At 44.8% G+C, this 22,973-nt stretch overlaps 1 protein-coding gene across 1 annotated transcript in view; it reads right to left on the reverse strand.

The window, feature by feature from the left end:
* LOC136399233 (zinc finger protein 420-like) overlaps positions 1 to 22,973 on the reverse strand; it is a 34,550-nt gene that overhangs the window by 6,983 nt on the left and 4,594 nt on the right. Inside the window, exons 2-4 of the mRNA XM_066374230.1 lie at positions 9,900 to 10,120; positions 3,796 to 3,922; positions 3,338 to 3,433 (exon numbers count right to left, since the gene is read on the reverse strand). Coding sequence (XP_066230327.1) covers positions 3,338 to 3,433; positions 3,796 to 3,922; positions 9,900 to 9,926 — 250 coding nt within the window. The 5' untranslated portion in view covers positions 9,927 to 10,120. The remainder of the gene's footprint in view (positions 1 to 3,337; positions 3,434 to 3,795; positions 3,923 to 9,899; positions 10,121 to 22,973) is intronic.

Below are 22,973 nucleotides of genomic sequence, written 5' to 3' on the forward strand. Positions count from 1 at the left end.
TTAACTGGAGATAGAAACAGCAACCTTGGAATTTGGGGATGGGGCTCAAACCAACTGAGACATCCGGCCAGGGCAATACAGGTAACATTTTAAACTGGGAACTTATATACACAAAGAACAGAGAATATATATCCCCAGACAGATTTGCTAGGAATTAGAATTTCTAGCATTGTTGACTGTTATCGTGTTCTCCTGAAGAAAGCAAGCTAATCAAGCCTGGTTGTTTACAATTCCCAAACCTCAACAAAAGATATTAAGGCATTCAGAGACACAGAAAAATAATGTCAAACTATAAAAACAAAATAAATCTACAAAAATGGACACTACATTAATGGAGACAGATTAGTTACCTGATAAAGAATTGAAAATAACCATCTTAAAAGTAGAAAATATTTGAATGACCAGGCAGTGGCGCAGTGGATAAAGTGTCAGACTGGGGCATAGAGGATCCAGGTTTGAAACCTCGAGGTTGCTGGCTTGAACGCAGGTTCATCTGGATTGAGTGTGGGCTCACTAGCTTGAGCCCAAGGTCGCTGGCTTGAGCAAGGGATCACTTGCTCTGCTGCAGCTTCCCAGTCAAGGTGCATATAAGAAAGCAATCTGTGGTACCAGTGAACAACTAAGGTACCACAACAAAGAATTGATGCTTCTCATCTTTCCCTTCCTGTCTGTCTAGTCTATCTGTCTCTATCTGTCCCTCTCTCTGTCTCTGTCACACACACACACACACACACACACACACACACACACACACAAATAAAAGCCAAATCTAGAAAAAAAAGGTAGAAAATAAGACAAAACCTACAACTACATAACATGATACATGCAAAGAAGACTTCAAACTCAACAGTGACAAAAGAAACAACCTGGCTGAAGAATGGGCTAAACACCTTAACAGACAGCGCACTAGAAAAGATACATAGATGGAAAGCAGGTATGTAAACAGACGCTCCACATTTTATATCATCAGGGAAAAGCACATGAAAACAATGAAAATTAGCCTGAACAGGCAGTGGCGCAGTGGATAGAGCGTCAGACTGGGATGTGGAGGACCCAGATTCGAGACCCTGAGGTTGCCAGCTTGAGTGAAGGTTTATTTGGTTTGAGCAAGGCTCACAGGCTTGAGCCCAAGGTCGCTGGCTTGAGCAAGGGGTTACTTGGTCTGCTGTAGTCCCCAGTCAAGGCACATATGAGAAAGCAATCAATGAACAACTAAGGTGCTGCAATGAATAATTGATGCTTCTCATCTCTATCCCTTCCTGTCTGTCTGTCACTATCTGTCCCCCTCTCTGTCCTGTTACACAAAAAAAAGAGAAAACAATGAAAACTAAACAAACAGCACATTCCAGAAACAATGCACCCCTGAGGGAAAGGCCAGAATCCAGAACACTGACGACAGCAAATGCTGCTGTGGATATGGAGCAACCGGAACTCTCTCACTTTTTTTTTCGTATCTATGAGTCTGATTCTTTTTTGTTAGTTTATTCTGTTCATTAGATTCTGCATATAAGTGAAATCACAGGATACTTGTTGCTCTCTGATCCAAACAGAACTCTCATTCATTGCTGGTGGGAATGCAAAATGCTATGGCCATGTGGCAGGAAAGTTTGGGGGCTCTTATAAAACCAAACATACACTTACCATGTGATCCAGTAATTGTGCTCCTTAGTATTGAACCAAAGAGCTAAAAACTTTTATCCACAAAAGAAGCCTACAAGTGGCTATTTACAGCAGCTTTTTTTTTATAATTTCCAAAAACTGAAAGCAATAAAGATGTCTGTCAACAGATCAATGGGTAAGTGGACTGGAACATGCAGTGGAATATTATTCAGCACTATAAAGAATATATCAAGCCATGAAAAGACAAGATGGAAACCTAGATACATAGAATTAAGTGAAAGAATCCAATCTGATCCTGACCAGGCGGTGGTACAGTAGAGAGAGCACTGACCTGGGATGCTGAGGACCCAGGTTCAAAACTCCAAGGTCCCTGGCTTGAGAGCAGGGTCGCTGGCTCAAGCATGGCATCATAGACATGACCCCATGGTCACTGGCTTGAGCCCCTTGGTCAAGGCACATATGAGAAAGCAATCAATGAGCAACTAAATTGCTACAACTACCAGTTGATGCTTCTCATGTCTCTCCCTTCCTGTCTGTCTGTCCCTCTCTCTAGGTAAAAAAATAAAGAGTTCAATCTGAAAAGGGTACATACTATATGATAATGACTACCTGACATTCTAGAAAAGGCAAAATGAAAAAAAACAGTAAAAAGATCAATGGTTGCAAAGTTTAGAGGAGAAAGAAATGAATAGGCAGAGGAGAGAGAATATTTAGGGTAAAGAAGCTAGCCCATGTGATACTATAATGGTAAATGCATGTTGCCACTAATTTTTCCAAACCCATAGAATGTACAACCTAGCAGCAAACCCTAAGATAAACTATAAACTCTGGGTGATAACCATGTGTCAAGGCAGGTTAACATATATCATAAATGTAGGCCCTGGCTGGCTGGTTCAGTGGTAGAGGTTCGGCCCAGTGTGTGGAAGTCCCAGGTTCGATTCTCGGTCAGGTCTCACAGGAGAAGTGACCACCTGTTTCTCCAGCCCTTGCCCCCCTCTCTCTCATTCTCTTACCCCTCCTGTAGCTATGGCTCGACTGGAGTGAGTTGGCCCCAGGTGCTGAGGATGGCTCCACAGGCTTGCCTCAGACAAAAAGAAGAACTCAGATGCTGAGCAACAGAGAAATGCCCCAGATGAGCAGAGAATCGCCCCCGAGTGGGCTTCCCAGGTGGATCTGGTTGGGGCACACATGCAAGTCTGTCTCTGCTTCCCCTAAGTAGGTTTGAGTATTGTCCCAAAACTCCAAGGTTGCAGGATCAATCCCTGGTCAGGTCACATATAAAAATGAACCAATGAATACATGGGTAAGTGGAACAAGCTGATGTTTCACTCTCTCCCTCCATCTCTCCCTAAAATCAATAAAAACATTTTTAAAAAATAAGGCTTAATACTTAATCCCTCAGCTACATACCGAGGTTTTCCCAGGTCCCCACAGCAATGGAAAACAGACCACCGTGACCCTCACAGTCCAAGGGGAGGACCCCGCCCCCACTGCTAATGTGATGATGGAGGTCACTGGAGCAAAAGCAGAGTCCTGAGAGGACGCAGGAGCACAGGACGTGTTGGAGACCAGCTGTCCCTCTATGACAACAGGGATACACCTGGGCCTCTCACAGCCCTTTCCACTGCAGCAGCTTCCCAACCACACTGTAAGGTCTGCCCTCCTCCGTGACCTTTAGATCTCTCACCTGTGTCACCTGCCTCCTCATCCCACCTACCTGGGTGAAAGGTCATTGTCTTTTTCCCCTTCACACCCCAGGGCTCCTTCATTCCATCTAAAATGGTTACCAGGACCGGGTTAGGGACAGCAAGACCTGTTTATTAGAAAGAACAACATGAGTTTTGATAGTCTTTCATTACGAATCCAGTTTGTGTTCAGATGAAATGACATGGCAGAATACTATAATATTCTAGAAAATGACATTTCAAAATTACTATTTTCTGGTAGCTCCTTGATTATTCTAGACAATTTGTAAAGTTTCCAAATACTGAGTTCCTATTTCATGTACTTCACCAAGTCTTTTTTGTCTATACCAGAAACCCCTAGTTTGTTCCTTTAGAACAAGAAAGTCTGAAAGTCGACCATCCAAAGCAGAAACCCTCAGGGACGTTCTCCTAATGAAGGACACAAAACCCTGTGGGTGGAGGAGAAGCTCTGGAAGGAAGTCATCCTCACCCAGGGAGACCAGGTTCCTGTAGTTCTCCAACATCACATCTGTGTACAGTTTTCGCCAACCCGGGTCCAGGCATTCCCACTCCTCCTGAGAGAACTCTACAGCCACATCCCTGAACGTCAACAGTCCCTGAAAAAAAAGACATATTTACCAGGGGGCAGAGTTCATGATGTCTCCCAACATGAAAAGTGTTAGGAGAAATGATTTTGAACTAGGAGAGTATCCTGGATTATCCAGAAAGATCATTTTGACCCAGTAATACTCTTTAATGTATTTTCTTTTTTTCTTCTTTTTATTAAGTGAGAAGCAGGGAAGCAGAGAGACAGACTCCCGCATGTGCCTCGACTAGGATCCACTCAGCAAGCCCCTACAGGGTGATGCTCTGCCCATCTGGGGCTGCTACTCCATTGCTCGGCAACCAAGCTATTTCAGTGCTTGAGGCAAGGCCATGTAGCTATCCTCAGTGCCCAGGGCCAAGTTACTTGAACAACTAGGGACATGGCTGTAGGAGGGGGAGAGAAAGAGAGAAGGAGAAGGGGGAGAGGGAAAGGTGGAGAAGCAGATGGGCACTTCTCCTGTGAACAGGAATCAAACCTGGGACTTCCACACGCTGGGCCGACACTCTACTGCTGAGCCAACTGGCCGGAGCCCCTTTTCTTTATTTCTTTTAAAAGTTTTATTTATGGAATTTTAGAGAGAGGAGAGACAAAGAGAGAGAGAGAAAGTGGGAGGAGAACTGGGAAGCATCGACTCAGTAGTTGCTTCCTGTATGTGCCTTGACCAGGCAACCCCAGGGTTTTGAACCAGCAACCTCAGCGTCCCTGGTTGACACACTATCCACTGTGCTATCACAGGTCAGGCCAGCCACAAGGATTTTTTTTTTTTTTTTGTATTTTTCTGAAGCTGGAAACGGGGAGAGACAGTCAGACAGACTCCCGCATGCGCCCGACGGGGATCCACCCGGCACGCCCACCAGGGGCGACGCTCTGCCCACCAGGGGGCGATGCTCTGCCCCTCCGGGGCGTCGCTCTGCCGCGACCAGAGCCACTCTAGCGCCTGGGGCAGAGGCCAAGGAGCCATCCCCAGCGCCCGGGCCATCTTTGCTCCAATGGAGCCTTGGCTGCGGGAGGGGAAGAGAGAGACAGAGAGGAAGGGGGGGGGGGTGGAGAAGCAAATGGGTGCTCCTCCTGTGTGCCCTGGCCGGGAATCGAACCGGGGTCCCCCGCACGCCAGGCCGACGCTCTACCGCTGAGCCAACCGGCCAGGGCCACAAGGATTTTTAAGTGTTGTATTTTTATCACTCAGGATCAATGTGTGCAATTCTCAGCTGGGATAGTCATGGTGAGTTTGAAGGGTAAGTACTTCTTCAATTTTAATGTTTATGCCAATGAACTGGAGTTTTATAAAAATGCAGATTCCCATTCAGGAGTTTTGAAATGGGGTCTGTGATTCACAAGCTTAACAAGCTTTTTACTACTGAGGCCAATGCTATACTTCTGAAGAGCACAGAGAAAGAAATGACAGGGAGAGTCATATGTGACTTTGAGCTGAAAGACTTTTGTGGAATTTACAGTTCTCATAGAACAGGAAGCATAGGGACCACAATCCTATTGGTAAATTTACTCTGTACTAAATATCATTCTAAGAGTTTTGTACGTATTAATTTATAATGCACATAAGTAATCTAAAAGCAAGATTATTCTTCCTGTAATGAAAATATTTTGAGCCCTGGCTGGTGGCTCAGTAGAGCGAGCATTGGCCCAGCATATGGACATCCCAGGTTTGATTCCTGGTCGGGGTACACAGGAGAAGCGACCACCTGCTTCTCCCCCTTCCTTCTCCCCTCTTTCTCGCTTTTCCCCTCCCACAGCCAGTGGCTTGATTGGTTCAAGCGTGGCCCGGCCCCCAAGGATAGCTCCTTGGTCCCAGCCTCAGCCTCAGGTGCTAAATAGCCTGGTACTGAGTATCGGCCCCAGATGGGGGTGCTGGGGCATTCTGCTCAGAAGCATGCAGGAGTCTGTCTCTCTATCTTCCCTCCTCTCAACTTGGAAAAGAAAGAGAGATGTTGGGGACTGAAAAATCAACAGGGTACTTTGCAGTTTGGATTTTGGGGACGAAGCTGACTGTAAGCTGACATTCTGCCCAACCCCCCACCTCACCTGCCTGATTGAGTTGCAAAAGGGCTGTGCTTCAGTACTCATCCTACCTCCCATGTTCCCTGGAAGGACTGGAAGGAAGTTACTAAGGTTGTCTATGTTAAGTATTGGTGGGGGGTTTTCTGCACCTGGTGGAATTCTTGTGTTGCCTTGGAAATGTGATTGAATTGCTAATGGTCCACCTCATCCAGTAAATAAAGAAGGATGTTTTCTGGGGGCAGCCATATTTTTGTGGGTCGGCCAGGGCAGGAGTAACTGCTGGCAAGGAGCTCTGGCATCCTCCTGAACCCACCCTGTATATGTCTTTAAGTCTATTTGTCATTCAATTTCGTACCATTCCCGCTCAAGACTCTGGAATAGACTCGTCACGTGGGTCGCGGCAGAGAGAGAGAGAGAATATTTTATGGAACATCTGGCAAAGGGTAGACCTTGAATTTTACTCCAAACTTCATCTGGAATTTTTCAGAAGAAACACATACCAACATGCACAAGGAACCCTCATGAAAGTTTCTGAGAGTTTTTGTAACTGAGAAGAATGGAAACAACTTAAGCAGGTAAGGAGAAAGAAGAGCTCAAATAACATTCCCATTTGATGCACACACATACCATATTTCCCGTGTATAAGATGCATCCTTTTACAAAAAATCTGGGGTCTAAAACTGGATGCGTCTTTGTGTGTGTGTGTGTGTGTGTGTGTGTGTGTGTGTGTGTGTGTGTGTGTGTGAGAGAGAGAGAGAGAGAGAGAGAGACAGAGAGAGGGACAGAGAAGGCCAGACAGACAGGAAGGGAAAGAGATAAGACGCATCAGTTCTTTGTTGCAGCACCTTAGTTGTTCATTGATTACTTTCTCATATGTGCCTTGACCAGGGGTGGTGGTGGGGGGGGGCTACAGCAGACTGAGTGACCCCTCACTCAAGCCAGCGACCTTGGGCTCAAGCTGGTAAGCTTGCACTCAAACCAGATGAGCCCGTGCTCAAACTGGCGACCTTGGGGTTTTGAACCTGGGTCCTCCGCATCCCAGCCTGGTCAGGCAAAACTGAGTGCGTCTTATACAGTGGCTGTAGATTTTTTTACTTGCATTTCCCGCTTCTTCACACTTGTCTTTGTGTTCATTGTTTCGCACTTGTTACAGTGATTCGTCATCAGACACAGATGAGGACAAGCTAATGGATGGGAGTTTTGACAGTGATGAGGAGTTGTATGAATTTTTTTTTTAATTTTTTATTTATTCATTTTAGAGAGGAGAGGGAGAGACAGAGAGAGAGAGAGAGAGAGAGAGAGAGAGAGAGAGAGGAGAGACAGAGAGAGAGAAGGGGGGAGGAGCTGGAAGCATCAACTCCCACATGTGCCTTGACGAGGCAAGCCCAGGGTTTCGAACCGGCGACCTCAGCATTTCCAGGTTGGTGCTTTATCCACTGCGCCACCACAGGTCAGGCGAGTTGTATGAATTTTATGAGTAAAATTTGAGTTCAATAGCTTTATATAATATTATTATTATTTATTTGTTTATTTTTTACAGACAGAGAGTGAGTCAGAGAGGGATAGACAGGGACAGACAGGAACGGAGAGAGATGAGATGCATCAATCTCTAGTTTTTCAGTGCCTGTTGCAACACCTTAGTTGTTCATTGTATTTATGTAATATTATTTTGCAATTCTGTAAATCTGATCAATTTTTTTCCACATGATACTCTTGTTTTATAAACAGAACAGGGAGAGGAACACACAAAATAACAGAATAAGAGCTATTGTATCTTAGTCTATTCATTCTTTGAAAATTTTTGGTACCATTTATGGAGAGCTGTATCTTAGAAATTTAACTGACATGAACATACGTTCATAATATGATTCTTGTGAACTTCCTTGAAAATACAATGTGATAAAGAGTATGTCTGTGATATGAGTGTGGAATGTAACGAAAATTTTCAGGAGCAATGCCTGACTGTTTCAAGTCTGCACGTCAACAGCCAATGATCTCTATGAAGTAGAAGTAGGGCCTTTATTTTCCAAAGCAAAGAAAACTAAAATAAAAAGGTGACTTTCCAGATGAAATGTGCCAGTTTTTGCAAATCTCTCCATAAATCCCTACTAGACCCTTGCTGATGATAAAGGGGAAACAATCAGCTCTATAGTGAAGAGATTATCTCAGCCAAGTGAGTATCAGGTGCACTGGGACAGTGGGCATCAGGTGACTGAGGCATAATGAAAAACACACCATCACTGCTGTGACACTACCAGCAAAAATAAATAAGAAAATCATATCTAAATCTGATTACAGGCAGTCCCTGGGTTACGAACGAGACAGTGCAGGTTTATTCTTAAGTTGAATTTGTATATCAGTTGGAACAGGTACCTATTAAATGCAACTTAGATTTGTCTTAACAGAGTATTTATTTCTACTTTTCTGTGCATAGAAATACTTAAACATTTTCAACTACAACCTAAACAATCCTGGATGATGTGGAAGATGATAGACTTGTTGGAGAGGATGGGACTGGGGTTAGAGACTCAGGGTTTGGTTCTGCTGCTGGATTCAGTTTCTTGAAGTCGGCATACAGGAGTGTTTTTGTACAGAGCTTTTCTTTCTTCTTTTCTTTCTTTTTTCCATCGTAAATGGCCCAATAGCATCTGAGGCCTTTGGTAACTGTAAATTTTGGTGAACTTCCCTGTGTCAGGATCCTGCTCCTCTGACTTTGCCATTCCTGCTTCAATGAGAAGAAAAGCATCAGCTAACTCCTCTGTAGAAAAGATTTTCGGCCCTGGACAATTGGCTGAGTGGTAGAGCATCGGCCCAACGTGTGGAAGTCCCCAGTTTGCTTCCCAGTCAGGGCACACAGGAGAAGCTTCCATCTGCTTCTCCACCCTTCCCCCTCCCCTTTCTCTCTATCTCTCTCTTTCCCTCCTGCAACCAAGGCTCCACTGGAGCAAAGCTGGCCCGGGAGCTGAGGACAGCTCCATGGCCTCCACCTCAGGTGCTAGAATGGCTACGGTTGCAATGGAACAACGCCCCAGATGGGTAGCATTGCCTCCTAATGGGCATGGCAGGTGGATCCCGGTCGGGCACATGCAGGAGTCTGTCTCTCTGCCTCCCCACTTCGGACTTCAGAAAAATACAAAAAACAAAAAAGAAAAGAAAAGATTTTCTGTTCTGGAGTTCCTAGGTCCTTGTTTTCTTCCCTAAATGTTGTCATCTGCTGCTGTCATTCCATAAGGTCTTCCCTGGTTAGTTTTTTGCCATGGGAGTCAAGTAACTCTATGATATTATTTTCATTGATGTCCAACAGCAGTTGACTACCAATAGCCCTTATGACACTGTATTTGTAAGTACAAGTGGGATGTTTGTAACTTGGGGATTTACTGTACAAGAAAACATCAATGTTTGCAAATGTCAATTTACACATAACTCCCATGTTCTGAACTCTAATAGTATTTTTAAACATAAGTCTTTCTCACTAATCTGGTAAGCAAGTCTCTTCTAACTCTTCTTTGTCAAAACTTTCTGAGCTATTCTGACCCGGAGAAGGTGCAGTTCCTTAATCCTGTCCCACAGAGGTGACACTGCAGCCACATGAACCTAAAGCCTACACTCCCTTCTTCACTGATGCCCGAGCCTCTGACCATCCCCACAGGGATGGTGGACATGGTGCCCTCCCAGGTTGATCTGTCACAGAGGGGATGTTTTCCATAGTTGAAGGTCATTAATTATAGGCTAAAATTGTTCCTGTGCTCAAGGAGCCTGGATGGAGAGAATGCACAGAAGGCCCTGGGACAAGGGAGAGTATTCTAAAGTGCTGACCTTCACGACCATAAGTAAACAAAAAAAAAAGTACCTGAAAATAACCTCACTACGTAGGAACAACTGAAGTAGAGAATTAAAGCTTGCAGGTTCTAAATCTGGGGATGTTAAGAGAAAAAGCAGGTACAGCCTCTGACCTGGGATATTGTTTTTACCTGAGAAGCAGCCATTCTGTCCTGCATCTGAGCCAGCTCTGGCCTCTTCTCTCAGGTGACAATATGTTCAGGAGTCAAGTCTGCATTTGGAGAATGTGCCACCACAGGTGTCCACACAGCCCTCTATCCACTTCCACCACAGTCACAGACAGAAGGACCTGGAAATGTTGAAGGCCATGTTCTCTGTCCGTCCTCACTGGATAGCCAGAAAAAATGAGCTCCTACAGGGAGACCACATGGTATTATTTTCTGTCTTCACCTGTCTGTCGTCCCTCAGACGTCCACACATTCCCACAGCAATGAGAACGGGCGCTGCTCTCCTGAACGCCCAAACCCAACACAACAAACACCCTGTCACCTCCCCTGACCGTCCCTGCTCCCCACTCTCACAAGTGCATCCTGAGAACTCTCCTGCTACTCTCTGGGCTCACCTTACAATCATCTGGAGCAGCTCATTAAAACAACGCTGCTTTCCCTAGGGCAGTGATCCAATGCTAGGGGGAGGATGCAGGTAATGCTCTTTTTTTTTTTTTATTGTCACAGAGACAGAGAGAGGGACAGATAGGGACAGACAGAAAGGAAGAGATGAGAAGTATCAATTATTCATTGTGCATGTTAGTTGTTCACTGATTGCTTTCTCATATGTGCCTTGACTGGAGAGCTCCAGCAGAGTGAGTGACCCCTTGCTCAAGCCAGCAACCTTTGGGCTCAAGCCAGTGACTGTGGATCATGTCTATAATCCCATACTCAAGCAGTGGCCCTGTGCTCAAGCTGGTGAGCCCTCGTTCAAGCTGGAGACCTCAGGGTTTTGAACCTGCGTCCTCTGCGTCCCAGTCCGATTCTCTATCCACTGCACAACCACCTGATCAGGGGGTAATGTTATTTCTTAAAACTCCTCAGTTGATCTAATAGACTCCTTGGTGGGGACAGTTCAGCTTTAATAAGCATGCAGATCCCTTGGGGATGAGGGCTCCACACTAAGCTGTGGTTCTGCAGGTCTGCTGGCCCAGGATACGGCATCTTTATCTAGGTACCTGTTGTGCCTGCATTGCTCCCTCAGAGCTGTTTTCAGCAGCACTGGCTGACAGATACCAGACCTCAGACTTCAGGGTACTCTGACAGCTTGGAGTGGAACTTCTAGAATCTGCTCAGGGCAAGTTCCTAGGAATGAGGGTTGTCCTGCAATTGGCGTGGCCACGTCTTCAGCCATTGAGCAGGTAAACCAAAGCAAGAAATGGGAACAGATGAACTACTTGTGCTAGTAAGAAACAGAAGCCTATGAAAATAGCATTATAAACACATAGTTGATGATACACAAAGAAAATCATAATATATGTTTCCTAATGGAGCAGATAACTGAATTCACAGATCTGCATCTTTTCCTTGTTGTGTGTGTATGCACGCACAGAAGTTTTACAAACTGTGATACTACAAATGTAGTACCCAGCTCTAGGTTTTGGTACTTATATTTTCTTCCATCTTTAAAGTGCACCAATTAAGATACTTTTTTTTTTTTTAAGCGAGAGAGACAGAAAGAGAGGAACAGATAGGGATAGACCAACACGGAGAGAGATGAGAAGCATCAATTCTTCATTGTAGCACCTTAGTTGTTTATTGATTGCTTTCTCATGTGTGTCTTGACCGGGGTGGCTCCAGCCAAGTCAGTGACCCCTTGCTCCAGCCAGTGACCTTGGGCTCAAGCCAGCAACCTTGGGCTTCAAGCCAGTGACCATGGGGTCATGTCTATGATCCCACACTCAAATCAGAGACACCGCACTCAAGCTGGTGAGATCACATTCAAGCCACAGTAGCCGGCGCTCAAGCCACTGACCTTGAGGTTTCGAACTTGGGTCCTCTACACCCAAGACTGATATTTTATCCACTGTGCCACCACAGGTCAGTCAAGCCCCAAAATTTGATAGCAACTAACAAAATTATTATGAAAGAAATAAAAAAGCAAAATCATTGGAACATTCACTAGGATAAAACCTTACAGTGGCTGTGGAGTTTCACAATGAAATTTATATTTTATTATCTATCTGATAATTCATTCAAAAGTTGGATTTATTTAAGGCTTAAATTTTAAGCTACTGTATTATTTAATGAGCACTAAGGGATAGGTGCTGCCAATAAATTAGCTAAGAGTCCTGTCACCTCCACAGAACTCAGACTATTAGAGAAAGCAGAGAAATAAACAAATTGAGAAAGAAGCATAAGAAAGATCTGTCCAGCCTGACAGGTGGTGGCGCAGTGGATAGGGCATCAGACTGGGACACCGAGAACCCAAGTTCGAAACCCTAAGGTCACCAGCTTAAGCACAGGCTCATCTGGTTTGAGATAGGCTCACCAGCTTGAGTCTAAGGTCGCTGGCTTGAGCAAGGGGTTACTCGTTCTGCTGTAGCTCCTGGTCAAGGCACATATGGGAAAGCAATCAATGAACAACTAAAGTGTCACAATGAAGAATTGATGCTTCTTGTCTCTCTCCTTTCCTATCTATCTGTCCTTCTCTCTGATTCTGTGACAAAATATAAAAATAAAAAAATCTGTCCAGCCTGACCTGTGGTGGCGCAGTGGATAAAGCGTCGACCTGGAAATGCTGAGGTCGCCGGTTCGAAACCCTGGGCTTGCCTGGTCAAGGCACATATGGGAGTTGATGCTTCCAGCTCCTCCCCCCTTCTCTCTCTCTGTCTCTCTCTCCTCTCTCTCCCTCTCTGTCTCTCTCCTCTCTAAAAATGAATAAAAATAAATAAATAAAAAATAATAATAAAAAAAAATTTAAAAAAAAATCTGTCCAAATATAAAATAAAACGTAACCTTCCTATGTGCCAGGCACTGTTCCAAGCTCTTTCTTCATATTCACTCATTTAATTTTTGTGACAACCTTGGGAGGTAGACATAATGACTGTCCCCATTATGGATGAGAGGCCTGAGGCACAGCGAGGCCAGCAGTCCGCCCAAGGCCACGCAGCCAGTACCAGGCAGGCCTTTCTCTCCCTCTCCAGACAGGTCCCAGTCCTCTCTTTCCTCAGCCTCCTGTCCTCTGCCCCCTCACGAAGGCCTGGGCCTTGCCTTGGAGTAGCAGCACAGCCCTGATGGCTGCTCTGCTGCTACTCCAGCCCGCACTGGCAAAATGAGGCAGAGGACGCCTCCCCCTGGGGTGTGGGTGAGCCAGCAGGTGGGCAGTGGGCTGGGGAAGATTCAGGAGGGTGGCCAGAGGCCCCCGTCACCCAACTCTGGCTGACCACAGACTCTGTTGGGGGGAGGGCTCACATGGGGAGCCAGGGAGGCATTTGAACAGGGGAGGGGTGGTCCACTCTGGATGCAGGAAGACCCTTCTGGGGCCATGAGGGGGACAGACTGTAAATAAAAGACTGGAGGCCAAAGAAGAGGCTGGGTGAGGGTCCAGGGAGAGAGGACAGGGGCTGAGCCCACCACAGCGATAGAGTGGAGACAGGCCAAGTCAGGCGTCAGGGAACAGAAGGGACAGGGATGGAGACTGACAAGCTTGGGAGGTGGCACAGACGACCGTGGGTCGGGACCAGTGACTGGGTTGACAGTGAGAAGCTGGGGGAGGAGGGACATGAAGGAAAGAGAGTGAGTGTTGTGGACGGTAAATGGCAAAAAGCCTTTGTAGACTTGAGGCTTAGCAAAAGGCTAAGTTCTCCCCCCTCCCCCTCTGTATTGGCTATGATGCTTAGTATTTGCACCCACTTCACTTGCTGCTAAGTTGCTGAAAGCAATTTATATGCCCTTCCTCTTACTCTTACTTCAGATGTTGGTTGATTTCACTTATGCACAGTGGGTGGATTTCTGTTTATGCCTTGGGAGAGTTCCTGTTTTAGCCTGGATGTGTAACTTTGTATCAAGGACTTCCTTGATTTGCATATGGCTATATAATAAAGCAAACTGGGGCTATGGGGCACTCAGATATTGCATCAGCATTTGAAGAGTCCTCCCAATCCCATCCTTTTTTTCTTAATAAGTCTATTTCCTTACTTCTGCACCATTCTTAGGAGCCGTGCTGGTCCGCGGGAAGTGGCGCCGGAACAGAGACTTGAGTACGAGGAAACTAAACTGAAGGCAGGTGACGGAACTCCCCAAGTGAAGTGCACACAGTGAGTAAAGAAAGTTTTTTGGGAAAGTATAATTGAGAGTAAAAAATTATGAGACAGGGTAAAAAATAAGAGACTTTTTCATAGAAATGTTTCCGTATGAGGACAAATCATTGTCTGAACTGTATCAGGGTGAGCTGGAAACAGAGGGATGTGAATACGAAAATAACTTGGAGTCTGAGGATGACTCGGGGGATAAAAATTTCGCGGCTATGGCTGCCTTAGCTGCAGGGCCTCCACTGCCCTCGGCTCCTTCCTATGTTCAACCCTCTGCTTGTCCGTACCTTCATCGAACTGATTCCGGAATCTATAGTTCAAAATCTGGGAAATCCCCTCTCCAACAATCTATAGACCAGGCTCAAAATATAGGGGAAACAATAAATAGCTTTATCTGTTTTCCTGTTGTAGAAAGACAGGACTATACAGGGAGACTAGTGCGAGAACATGAACCTGTACCTTTTAGAGCTCTGAAAGAGCTTAAACTTGCTTGTGTTCAGTATGGGCCTACTGCCCCTTTTTCACTTGGTTTATTAGATAGTATTAGTGCAAAGGCTCTTCCCTCAAATGACTGGAAGGCAACTGCTCATGCTTGTCTCTCCAGGGGTGATTATTTGCTGTGGAAGTCAGACTTTTATGAAGGGGCTGTTGAGGTAGGGGAGAAATCTCAGCATAGTGAACCTGAGCCGCTGGTTCAAGTGACCACAGAATTTGAGAATGGATAGGAGACTCAGGTATTAGGCAAGTTACAGCTTTTCCTGTTATGGTCTGATATCCTTTAATGTTCTAACTACAATCTTCTGAACTATCATTTTGTTTCTTTCTTACTCTTTGCCTGGAAATTGAGGCAGGGGACCTGTGTTGCATCTGACTATAGAAAATATCCCAGCAGCTGCCAAGAGCAAATTTTCTCAGGGAGAATTTGTTTAGTCCCATCCTTCAGTCCCTCTGTCTGAAAATGCACTGACTAAAATCAGGCAGGCAGCTTTCTAATCTGGTTGTGCTCTGAAGTCCCGGGTTTCTCTCTGGTTTGTCTGGTTCATCTAATTCTTGTTTCTGTTTAGTCTTTGTTTAATGTTGTCTAAAAAGTGTCTGTTTTTAAGGCCTGAATTAAGTTCTTTTCTTTTGCATGTAAAAATTGGAAATGCTGGTTCTAATATTTAGAAAAAATAAAATGATTTTAGAACATGTAAGGAGCGCTCATTTAAATTTAAATAGACAGTGGTAGTGTATCGGCCTGGTGTGTGGAAGTCCCGGGTTCGATTCCAGGCCAGGGCACACAGGAGAAGCGCCCATCTGCTTCTCCACCCCTCCCCCTCTCCTTCCTCTCTGTCTCTCTCTTCCCCTCCCGCAGCCAAGGCTCCATTGGAGCAAAGATGGCCCGGGCGCTGGGGATGGCTTCATGGACTCTGCCTCAGGCACTAGACTGGCTCTGGTCGCGACAGAGCGACGCCCCGGATGGGCAGAGCATCGCCCCCTGGTGGGCGTGCCGGGTGGATCCCAGTCGGGCGCATGAGGGAGTCTGTCTGACTGCCTCCCCGTTTCCAGTTTCAGAAGAAAACAAAAGCCTGGCCAGGCGGTGGCGCAGTGGATAGAGTGTCAGACTGGGAGGCAGAGGACCTAGGTTCGAGACCCCAGGATTGCCAGCTTGAGCGCAGGCTCATATGGTTTGAGCAAAAGCTCACCAGCTTGAACCCAAGGTCACTGGCTCGAGCAAGGGGTTACTTGGTCTGCTGAAGGCCCGCGGTCAAGGTACATATGAGAAAGCAATCAATGAACAACTAAGGTGTTGCAACGCGCAACGAAAAACTAATGATTGATGCTTCTCATCTCTCCGTTCCTGTATGTCTGTTACTGTCTATCCCTCTCTCTGGCTCTCTCTCTGGCTCTGTAGAAAAAAACAAAAACAAACAAACAAGAAGAAAACAAAACAAAAAACCCCAAAAAACAAAAAATTTAAATATAATAGAATGTAGATCCTTAAGACTTACTAATTTGGTTAGTGCATTGTGAAGTGTGTTCAGAGTTAGAAGCCAAATAGCAATTCAAGTATTAAGATTAATCAAAGTTATATGTTATACTTGTGTTTTTTTGTGCGTAAATTGTCTTGTTTATGTGTAAGGTTATACTCTCAGGTAGGCAAAACAAAGGAATTGAGCAAAATTAAGGAGGGCCCTAATAAATCATTTCAAGAATTTGTCTCACAGCTAATTCAAGCAGTCGAAAGAATAGTATTAGATAAAAATGTGGGAAAGAGCCTGACTGGGTGGTGGCGCAGTGGATGGAGTGTCGGACTGGGATGTGGAGGACCCAGGTTCGAGACCCCAAGGTGGCCAGCTTGAGCGCAGGCTCATCTGGTTTGAGCAGGGCTCACCAGCTTGGACCCAGGGTCGCTGGCTCAGGCAAGGGGTTACTCAGTCTGCTGTGGCCCCACGGTCGAGGCATGTATGGGAAAGCAGTCGATGAGCAACTAAGGTGTCACAACGAATAACTAATGATTGATGATTCTCATTAAAAAAAAATGTGGGAAAGATTTCAATAAAACAATTAGCCTATGAAAATACTAATTCTGCTTGTCAGGCTGCACTTCGGCCTCACTGTAAGAAAGGAGATATAGAAGACTATCTCAGAATATGCGCCGATATTGGGCCTTCATACATGCAAGGTCTTGCTTTTGCCACAGATGTTAAGGCAAGATTTCCAGGACGATACTTTGATAAAGGGCAGAACAAATGAAAGAAGGAAGGACAGGGAAGTACTTTTGCCCGTGGATACTGTTTCCAATGCGGGGATTGGGGCATTTTGCTAGAAACTGCCTGCTCCCCCCAGATATCAGTCTCGACCTCTCCCTCAAGGACAGCCAGCCCTTAAGGCTCCAGACCTCTGCCCATTTTGTAGGAAAGGGAAACATTGGGTGAATAAGTGTAGGACTAAATATACTACCGGAGGGCAGGGAAACGGACAGTGGGGCCCTCCTTGGCCCCATCAAACAACAGGGGCGATGTCGGTGTTTTCTCAGCAAACTCTGATTCCAGCAGGCCAAACATTGCCCAACTATCCCAGGAAACAACAGACAGTGCAGGACTGGACCTCAGTCCCCTCTCCCAATTCATATTAACTCCAGAGATGGGACCTCAAGTTATACCCACTGGAATTCTGGGGCCACTTCCCAGTAACACAGTAGGACTCTTGTTAGGCAGAAATATTCAATAGTTTATGAGAGAATATTTTGTCCTTCCTGGAGTAATAGACTCGGATCATACAGGAGAAATTAAAGTAATGGCTCACACTTTGAGGAATATAGTCACTATCTTCCCTGACATGAAAATTGCTCAATTAATCCTTTTACCTCTTTTTTTTTTTTTTCCAGAGAGTCAGAGGTAGGGATAGACAGGGACAGACAGACAGGAACGGAGATATGAGAAGCATCAATCATTAGTTTTTCGTTGCGCGTTGTAACACCTTAGTTGTTCATTGATTGCTTTCTCATATGTGCCTTGACCACGGGCCTTCAGCAGACCGAGTAACCCTTTGCTCAAGCCAGCGACCTTGGGTCCAAGCTGGTGAGCTTTGCTCAAACCAGATGAGCCCGTGCTCAAGCTGGTGACCTCGGGGTCTCGAACCTGGGTCCTCTGCATTCCAGTCCGACGCTCTATCCACTGCACCACCGCCTGGTCAGGCTCCTTTTACCTCTTTTAAGACAGGGCCAAACCCTGCAAAAGTGACCCCGAGAAAATCGAGGATTTCGCTCCTCTGATTTTGCCTACTGGATTAAAACGATAGGTCAGGAACACCCTGAAATGAAACTAACACCACAAGGGAGTAAATTTAAAGGACTTTTAGATACTGGGGCTAATGTATCTGTTATTGCTAAGCTACACTGGCCTCCTTCCTGGCCCACTTATGCAGCAGCCACAGAATTACAAGGTATAGAGCAGAGTAAATTCCTTCAACAAAGCTCTAGTTTTTTACAATAGGAAGATAAAGAAGGTCATTCGGGACTTTTTCAGCCTTATGTGCTCCCTGGATTGCCAGTTAATTTGTGGGTAGAAATGTTTTGAAAACTATAGGAGTGTTGCTTGTCAGTCCTAACAGTAGTCAATACTCAACTGCTTAATCAGGAATTTTTTCCCACTAAAGGATTAGGAAAAGAACTGCGGGGAATTCTCACCCCCATAGAAGTGGCACCCAATACCATAAGGCGTGGTTTAGGATATCAAAATTTAGCATAGGGGCCTTGGTAACTCCTGCTACCCCAATAATCCTGTATGGGTAGACCAATGGCCCCTTTCTCAGGAGAAACTTAAGGCAGCTGCTAGATTGGTACAAGAGCAGCTACAGCTTGGGCACATTGAACCATCTAATAGTGCATGAATGTGCCTATATTTATCATTAAAAAGAAATCAGGAAACTGGAGGCTATTACAAGATTTGAGAGCAATAAATAAGACTTTGGAAATTATGGGTCCTCTCCAGCTAGGACTCCCTTCTCCTACTGCCATTCCATGGAATTTTCACCTTGTAATTATCGACTTGAAGGATTGTTTTTTTACTATTCCTTTAAGCCTTCATGATTGCAAGCGTTTTTGCATTCAGTATTATTTCACTTAATTTCCAGGCTCCAATGGAGCAATACCAGTGGAGAGTTTTGCCTCAAGGTATGGCTAACAGTCCTACCTTGTGTCCAAAATATGTTGCTCAAGCTATCTCCAGTATGAAGGCAGCACCCTAAAGTGTATATAATTCATTATATGGATGATATTCTTATTGCTCATCCAGATAAAGACACTGTGCTGACCATTTTGTAACTAGAATATTCTTTGAAAGAATCAGGACTTTATATAGCTCCTGAAAAGGTACAGCAATCTTTATCTTTTTCTTATTTAGGACAAATTATTGAGGGATAACAAATTCGTCCACAAAAATTAGAAATCAGAAGAGATCATTTACAAACTTTAAATGATTTCCAGAAATTATTAGGAGATATTAATTGGCTTAGACCTTCCTTGAAATTAACTACTGGGTAACTGAAACCACTTTTTGATATTCTTAGAGGCTCAGCTGAACCAGCTTCTCCTCGGTTACTTAGAGCTGTGGGACAGCAAGCTTTAAAGCTTGTAGAAAAGGCCTTGCAGCAAGCACAACTAAAACGCATAAATCCTGAAGAATCGATTGCCTTACTAATTTGTCCCTCGAGTTACACTCCAACGGGACTATTGTGGCAAGCTTCAGGTCCTATTGAATGGATTCATTTAGTTATTACTCCTAAGAAAGTTTTATCTCCATATTTTGATCTTGTCGCCTCCTTGATTATCAAGGGACGTAGGTGACTTACAGTTTATAGGTTTTGAGCCTCAAATTATTGTTGTTTTTTTCAAAGGATCAACAACAATGGCTCTGGGAAACTTCCACTAAATGGCAAATCGCTTTTGCAAATTTTACAGGCCATATTGATTCTCACTACCCAGCTGATAAAATAGTTCAATTTTCATTAATTACTACCTTTGTATTTCCTAAAAACAATTGTTAATGAGCCCATTCCTGAAGCACCTACAGTCTTTACTGATGGGTCCGGCTCAGGAACAGATGGCTTAATAATTGATGGACAAGTTTATACTAAACTAATTCACCTTGAAATCAGCTCAAAGAGTAGAATTACATGCCATTATCATGGCTTTTTAGCATTTGCCATGTTCCTCCTTTAGTCTGTATACAGAAAGCAAATATTTACTTATGGTTGTTTCCACTATAGAGACTGATGTCTTAGGGACAACTGCTGATAAACTATTTTGGCAATTTCTCCTTCTTCAAAGAATTATATGTCAACATAGAGATCCATGTTTTATAGGACATAATCAAGCTCACTCCATGCTCCCTGGAGCATTAGCACAAGGGAATGCCCTTGTTGATCACACTACCCCAAAAGAAAATTATTGGAGCAACCATGACAGGTCAAGCAATTCAGTCTCATACTATTCATCAGCAGAACGCTGCAGCCCTACGTAAACAGTTTCAACTTTCTTGGGAAGCAGCACGGCAGATTGTTAAATCCTATCCAAGGTGTCCTATACTACAATCTGTCCCTTGGTTTGGAGTTAACCCTGGAGGACTCCTATCAGGACAACTTTGGCAAATGGATGTTACTCATATACCTTCATTTGGCAAACACTCGGAATGATGATGAACAGGAGACGCCAAATCTTTTTCTACTTAATCCATGTTACAGTGGATACTTATTCTGGATTTATAGTAGCCTCTGCCAGAACAGGAGAGGCTGCTAAACATGTTACAGCTCATTGTTTGTATGCATTTTCTGTTACTGGACTTCCTAAACTGATTAAAACTGATAATGCTCCTACATATGTAGGAAAAGCATTTACTATATTTTGTCAAACCTTTTGAATTATGGGTATTTCTTACAATCTTTAAAGTCAAGGTATTATTAAAGTGTACCCAGCAAATATTTAAGGTCAATTTTAAAAAATATAAAAGGGGCTCAGTGGTAGAGCGTCGGCCTGGCGTGCAGAAGTCCCGGGTTCGATTCCCGGCTAGGGCACACAGGAGAGGCGCCCATCTGCTTCTCCACCCCTCCCCCTCTCCTTCCTCTCTGTCTCTCTTCCTCTCCCGCAGCTGAGGCTCCATTGGAGCAAAGATGGCCCAGGCGCTGGGGATGGCTCTGTGGCCTCTGCCTCAGGTGATGGAGTGGCTCTGGTTGCAACAGAGCGACGCCCTGGAGGGGCAGAGCATCGCCCCCTCGTGGGCAGAGCGTTGCCCCCTGGTGGGCGTGCTGGGTGGATCCTGGTCGGGCGCATGCAGGAGTCTGTCTGACTGTCTCTCCCCGTTTCCAGCTTCAGAAAAATACAAAAATACAAAAAAAAAAAACCCAAAAAAAACCCATATATATATATATATATTGAGTCATATCCTGGAACTCCTGCAAATCTACCTTATCTTTAAAAAATTTCTTTTGAGCCTGACCTGTGGTGGCGCAGTGGATAAAGCGTCGACCTGGAAATGCTGAGGTCGCCGGTTCGAAACCCTGGGCTTGCCTGGTCAAGGCACATATGGGAGTTGATGCTTCCAGCTCCTCCCCCCTATCTCTCTCTCCTCTCTCTCTGTCTCTCTCTCTTCCCCTCTCTCTCCTCTCTAAAATGAATAAAAAAAAAATAATAAAAAAAAAGCTCATTGATTTAATTAAAAAAAAATTATTTTGAATGCTGATGAACAGGAGACACCAAATCTTTTTCTACTGCAAACTTCTACCCTCTTTTATTTGATCCAGCTAATAACACTGTTTTGTCTTTTTCCAAATAGCTCCAGATATACAGAAAAGGTTTATATAGGTGGATGGGGATCCTCAAACCCCTCACGGAGATCTTCTGAGCATGGCTTTTAAGGTCTATAATGACTAACAGGCAGAAAAAGCCCAAAAGAGATCAGGTGAAATTCCAGCTCTTGGCGTACGCCGTTAAAGGCTCCAACGCCCTGAAGGGGCCTCATAGGACTCCATTGGGGCCCTGCTTCAATAGTGGAAAGGAAGGTCATTAAGCTAATGCCTGCCAGGCTTCTTGGCCCCCACCAGGGTCATGCCTTTACTTTGGGGAAAAAGGGCCACTGGAAGGTAAGCTGCCCCCTTGCTCCTTTAGAGGAGGGTTCAGTCTCTTTCAGCCCTGCTCGAGCCACCTGTGACCTAACCTTGCCAAGCTTGCTGGGACTTGCCACTGAAGGCTAAAGGTGTCCAGGGCCATTGGTCCCCATCTCACGTGGACAAGCCTAGGGTATTTCTTCCAAGTAGCAGGTAAACTGATCTCATTTCTTATGGACACAAGGACCATTTACTATGCCCTGTCTGAATATTTGGGTTTTTATTCATCCCTCGAAGATCTCTGTTGTGAGTGTTGATAGTCCTATTTTTTGCTGCTTTGTTTAATATATAGTATCTCCTTTATTCCTCTTGCCTCAATGCCCCATTCATATTTTAGGCTGGGACCTACTCCTAATTTAGAGCTCTTTCTCCTTTTTGCAAACTTCTGTTGCAAATTTACCTCTGCCACCTAGCATAGTGTATCCCAAGGTTCTCTTCACCATGCCACGGTTACAAAGCTCCAGGGAAAAGCACCCTGGTCTCATCTCTCCAGGCTGAGGAGAATAGAAGCTCCATCTCCACACATGCTGCAGATGGTTTTTCCAGTCTACCTGAATCATTACCAGCTAGAAGCAGTGGTCATTGGGACTTGGACGCCAGCTGCAAAGTATAGAAATATGACAACAATTTCAGTGCCATGTGGACTTTTCCTGGACTCCTGCTCCTTGTAACAGCTCCTAATGGACTGAACTGGGGTTGGGTTGCATTTTCAGGGATTTGGAATGGTGTTGGTGCCAACTTGGACTTGGTGAACATGTGAAAGACATTACTCTTTTATAGATTCTTATTACATTGTCTAAGAATTTGCTTAAAGGCTTTAATCCCTGTAATGTATTAGAATACTTGTTTGGGTATCTGTTAGCATTGGCTATATTAATTTTGTGTTTATTCTGTATTTTTTGTCTGCCTCCAAATTAGAATCTGGGAAAATAGGAAATCAGATGAGTGCAAATCTCAGCACACAAATTAAAAATAAAAAAGAAAATGGGGATATGTTGTGGACCATAAATGGCGAAAAACCTTTGTAGATTCGAGGCTTAGCAAAAGGCTAAGTTCTCCCCCCCTCCACCTCCATATGCTGAGTATTTGCACCCACTTCACTTGCTGCTAAGTTGCTGGAAGCAATTTACATGCCCTTCCTCTGACTCTTTGTTCAGATGTTGGTTGATTTCACTTATGCATGGTGGGGGGATTCCTGTTTATGCCTTGGAAGAGTTCTTGTTTTAGCCTCAGATGTGTAACTATGTAACAAGTAGACTTCTTTGATTTGCATATGGCCATATAATAAAGCAAACTGGAGCTATGGGGCACTCGGATATTG

The sequence above is a fragment of the Saccopteryx leptura genome, chromosome 3 (genome assembly GCF_036850995.1).
Source record: "Saccopteryx leptura isolate mSacLep1 chromosome 3, mSacLep1_pri_phased_curated, whole genome shotgun sequence".
Classification (NCBI taxonomy): domain Eukaryota; kingdom Metazoa; phylum Chordata; class Mammalia; order Chiroptera; family Emballonuridae; genus Saccopteryx; species Saccopteryx leptura.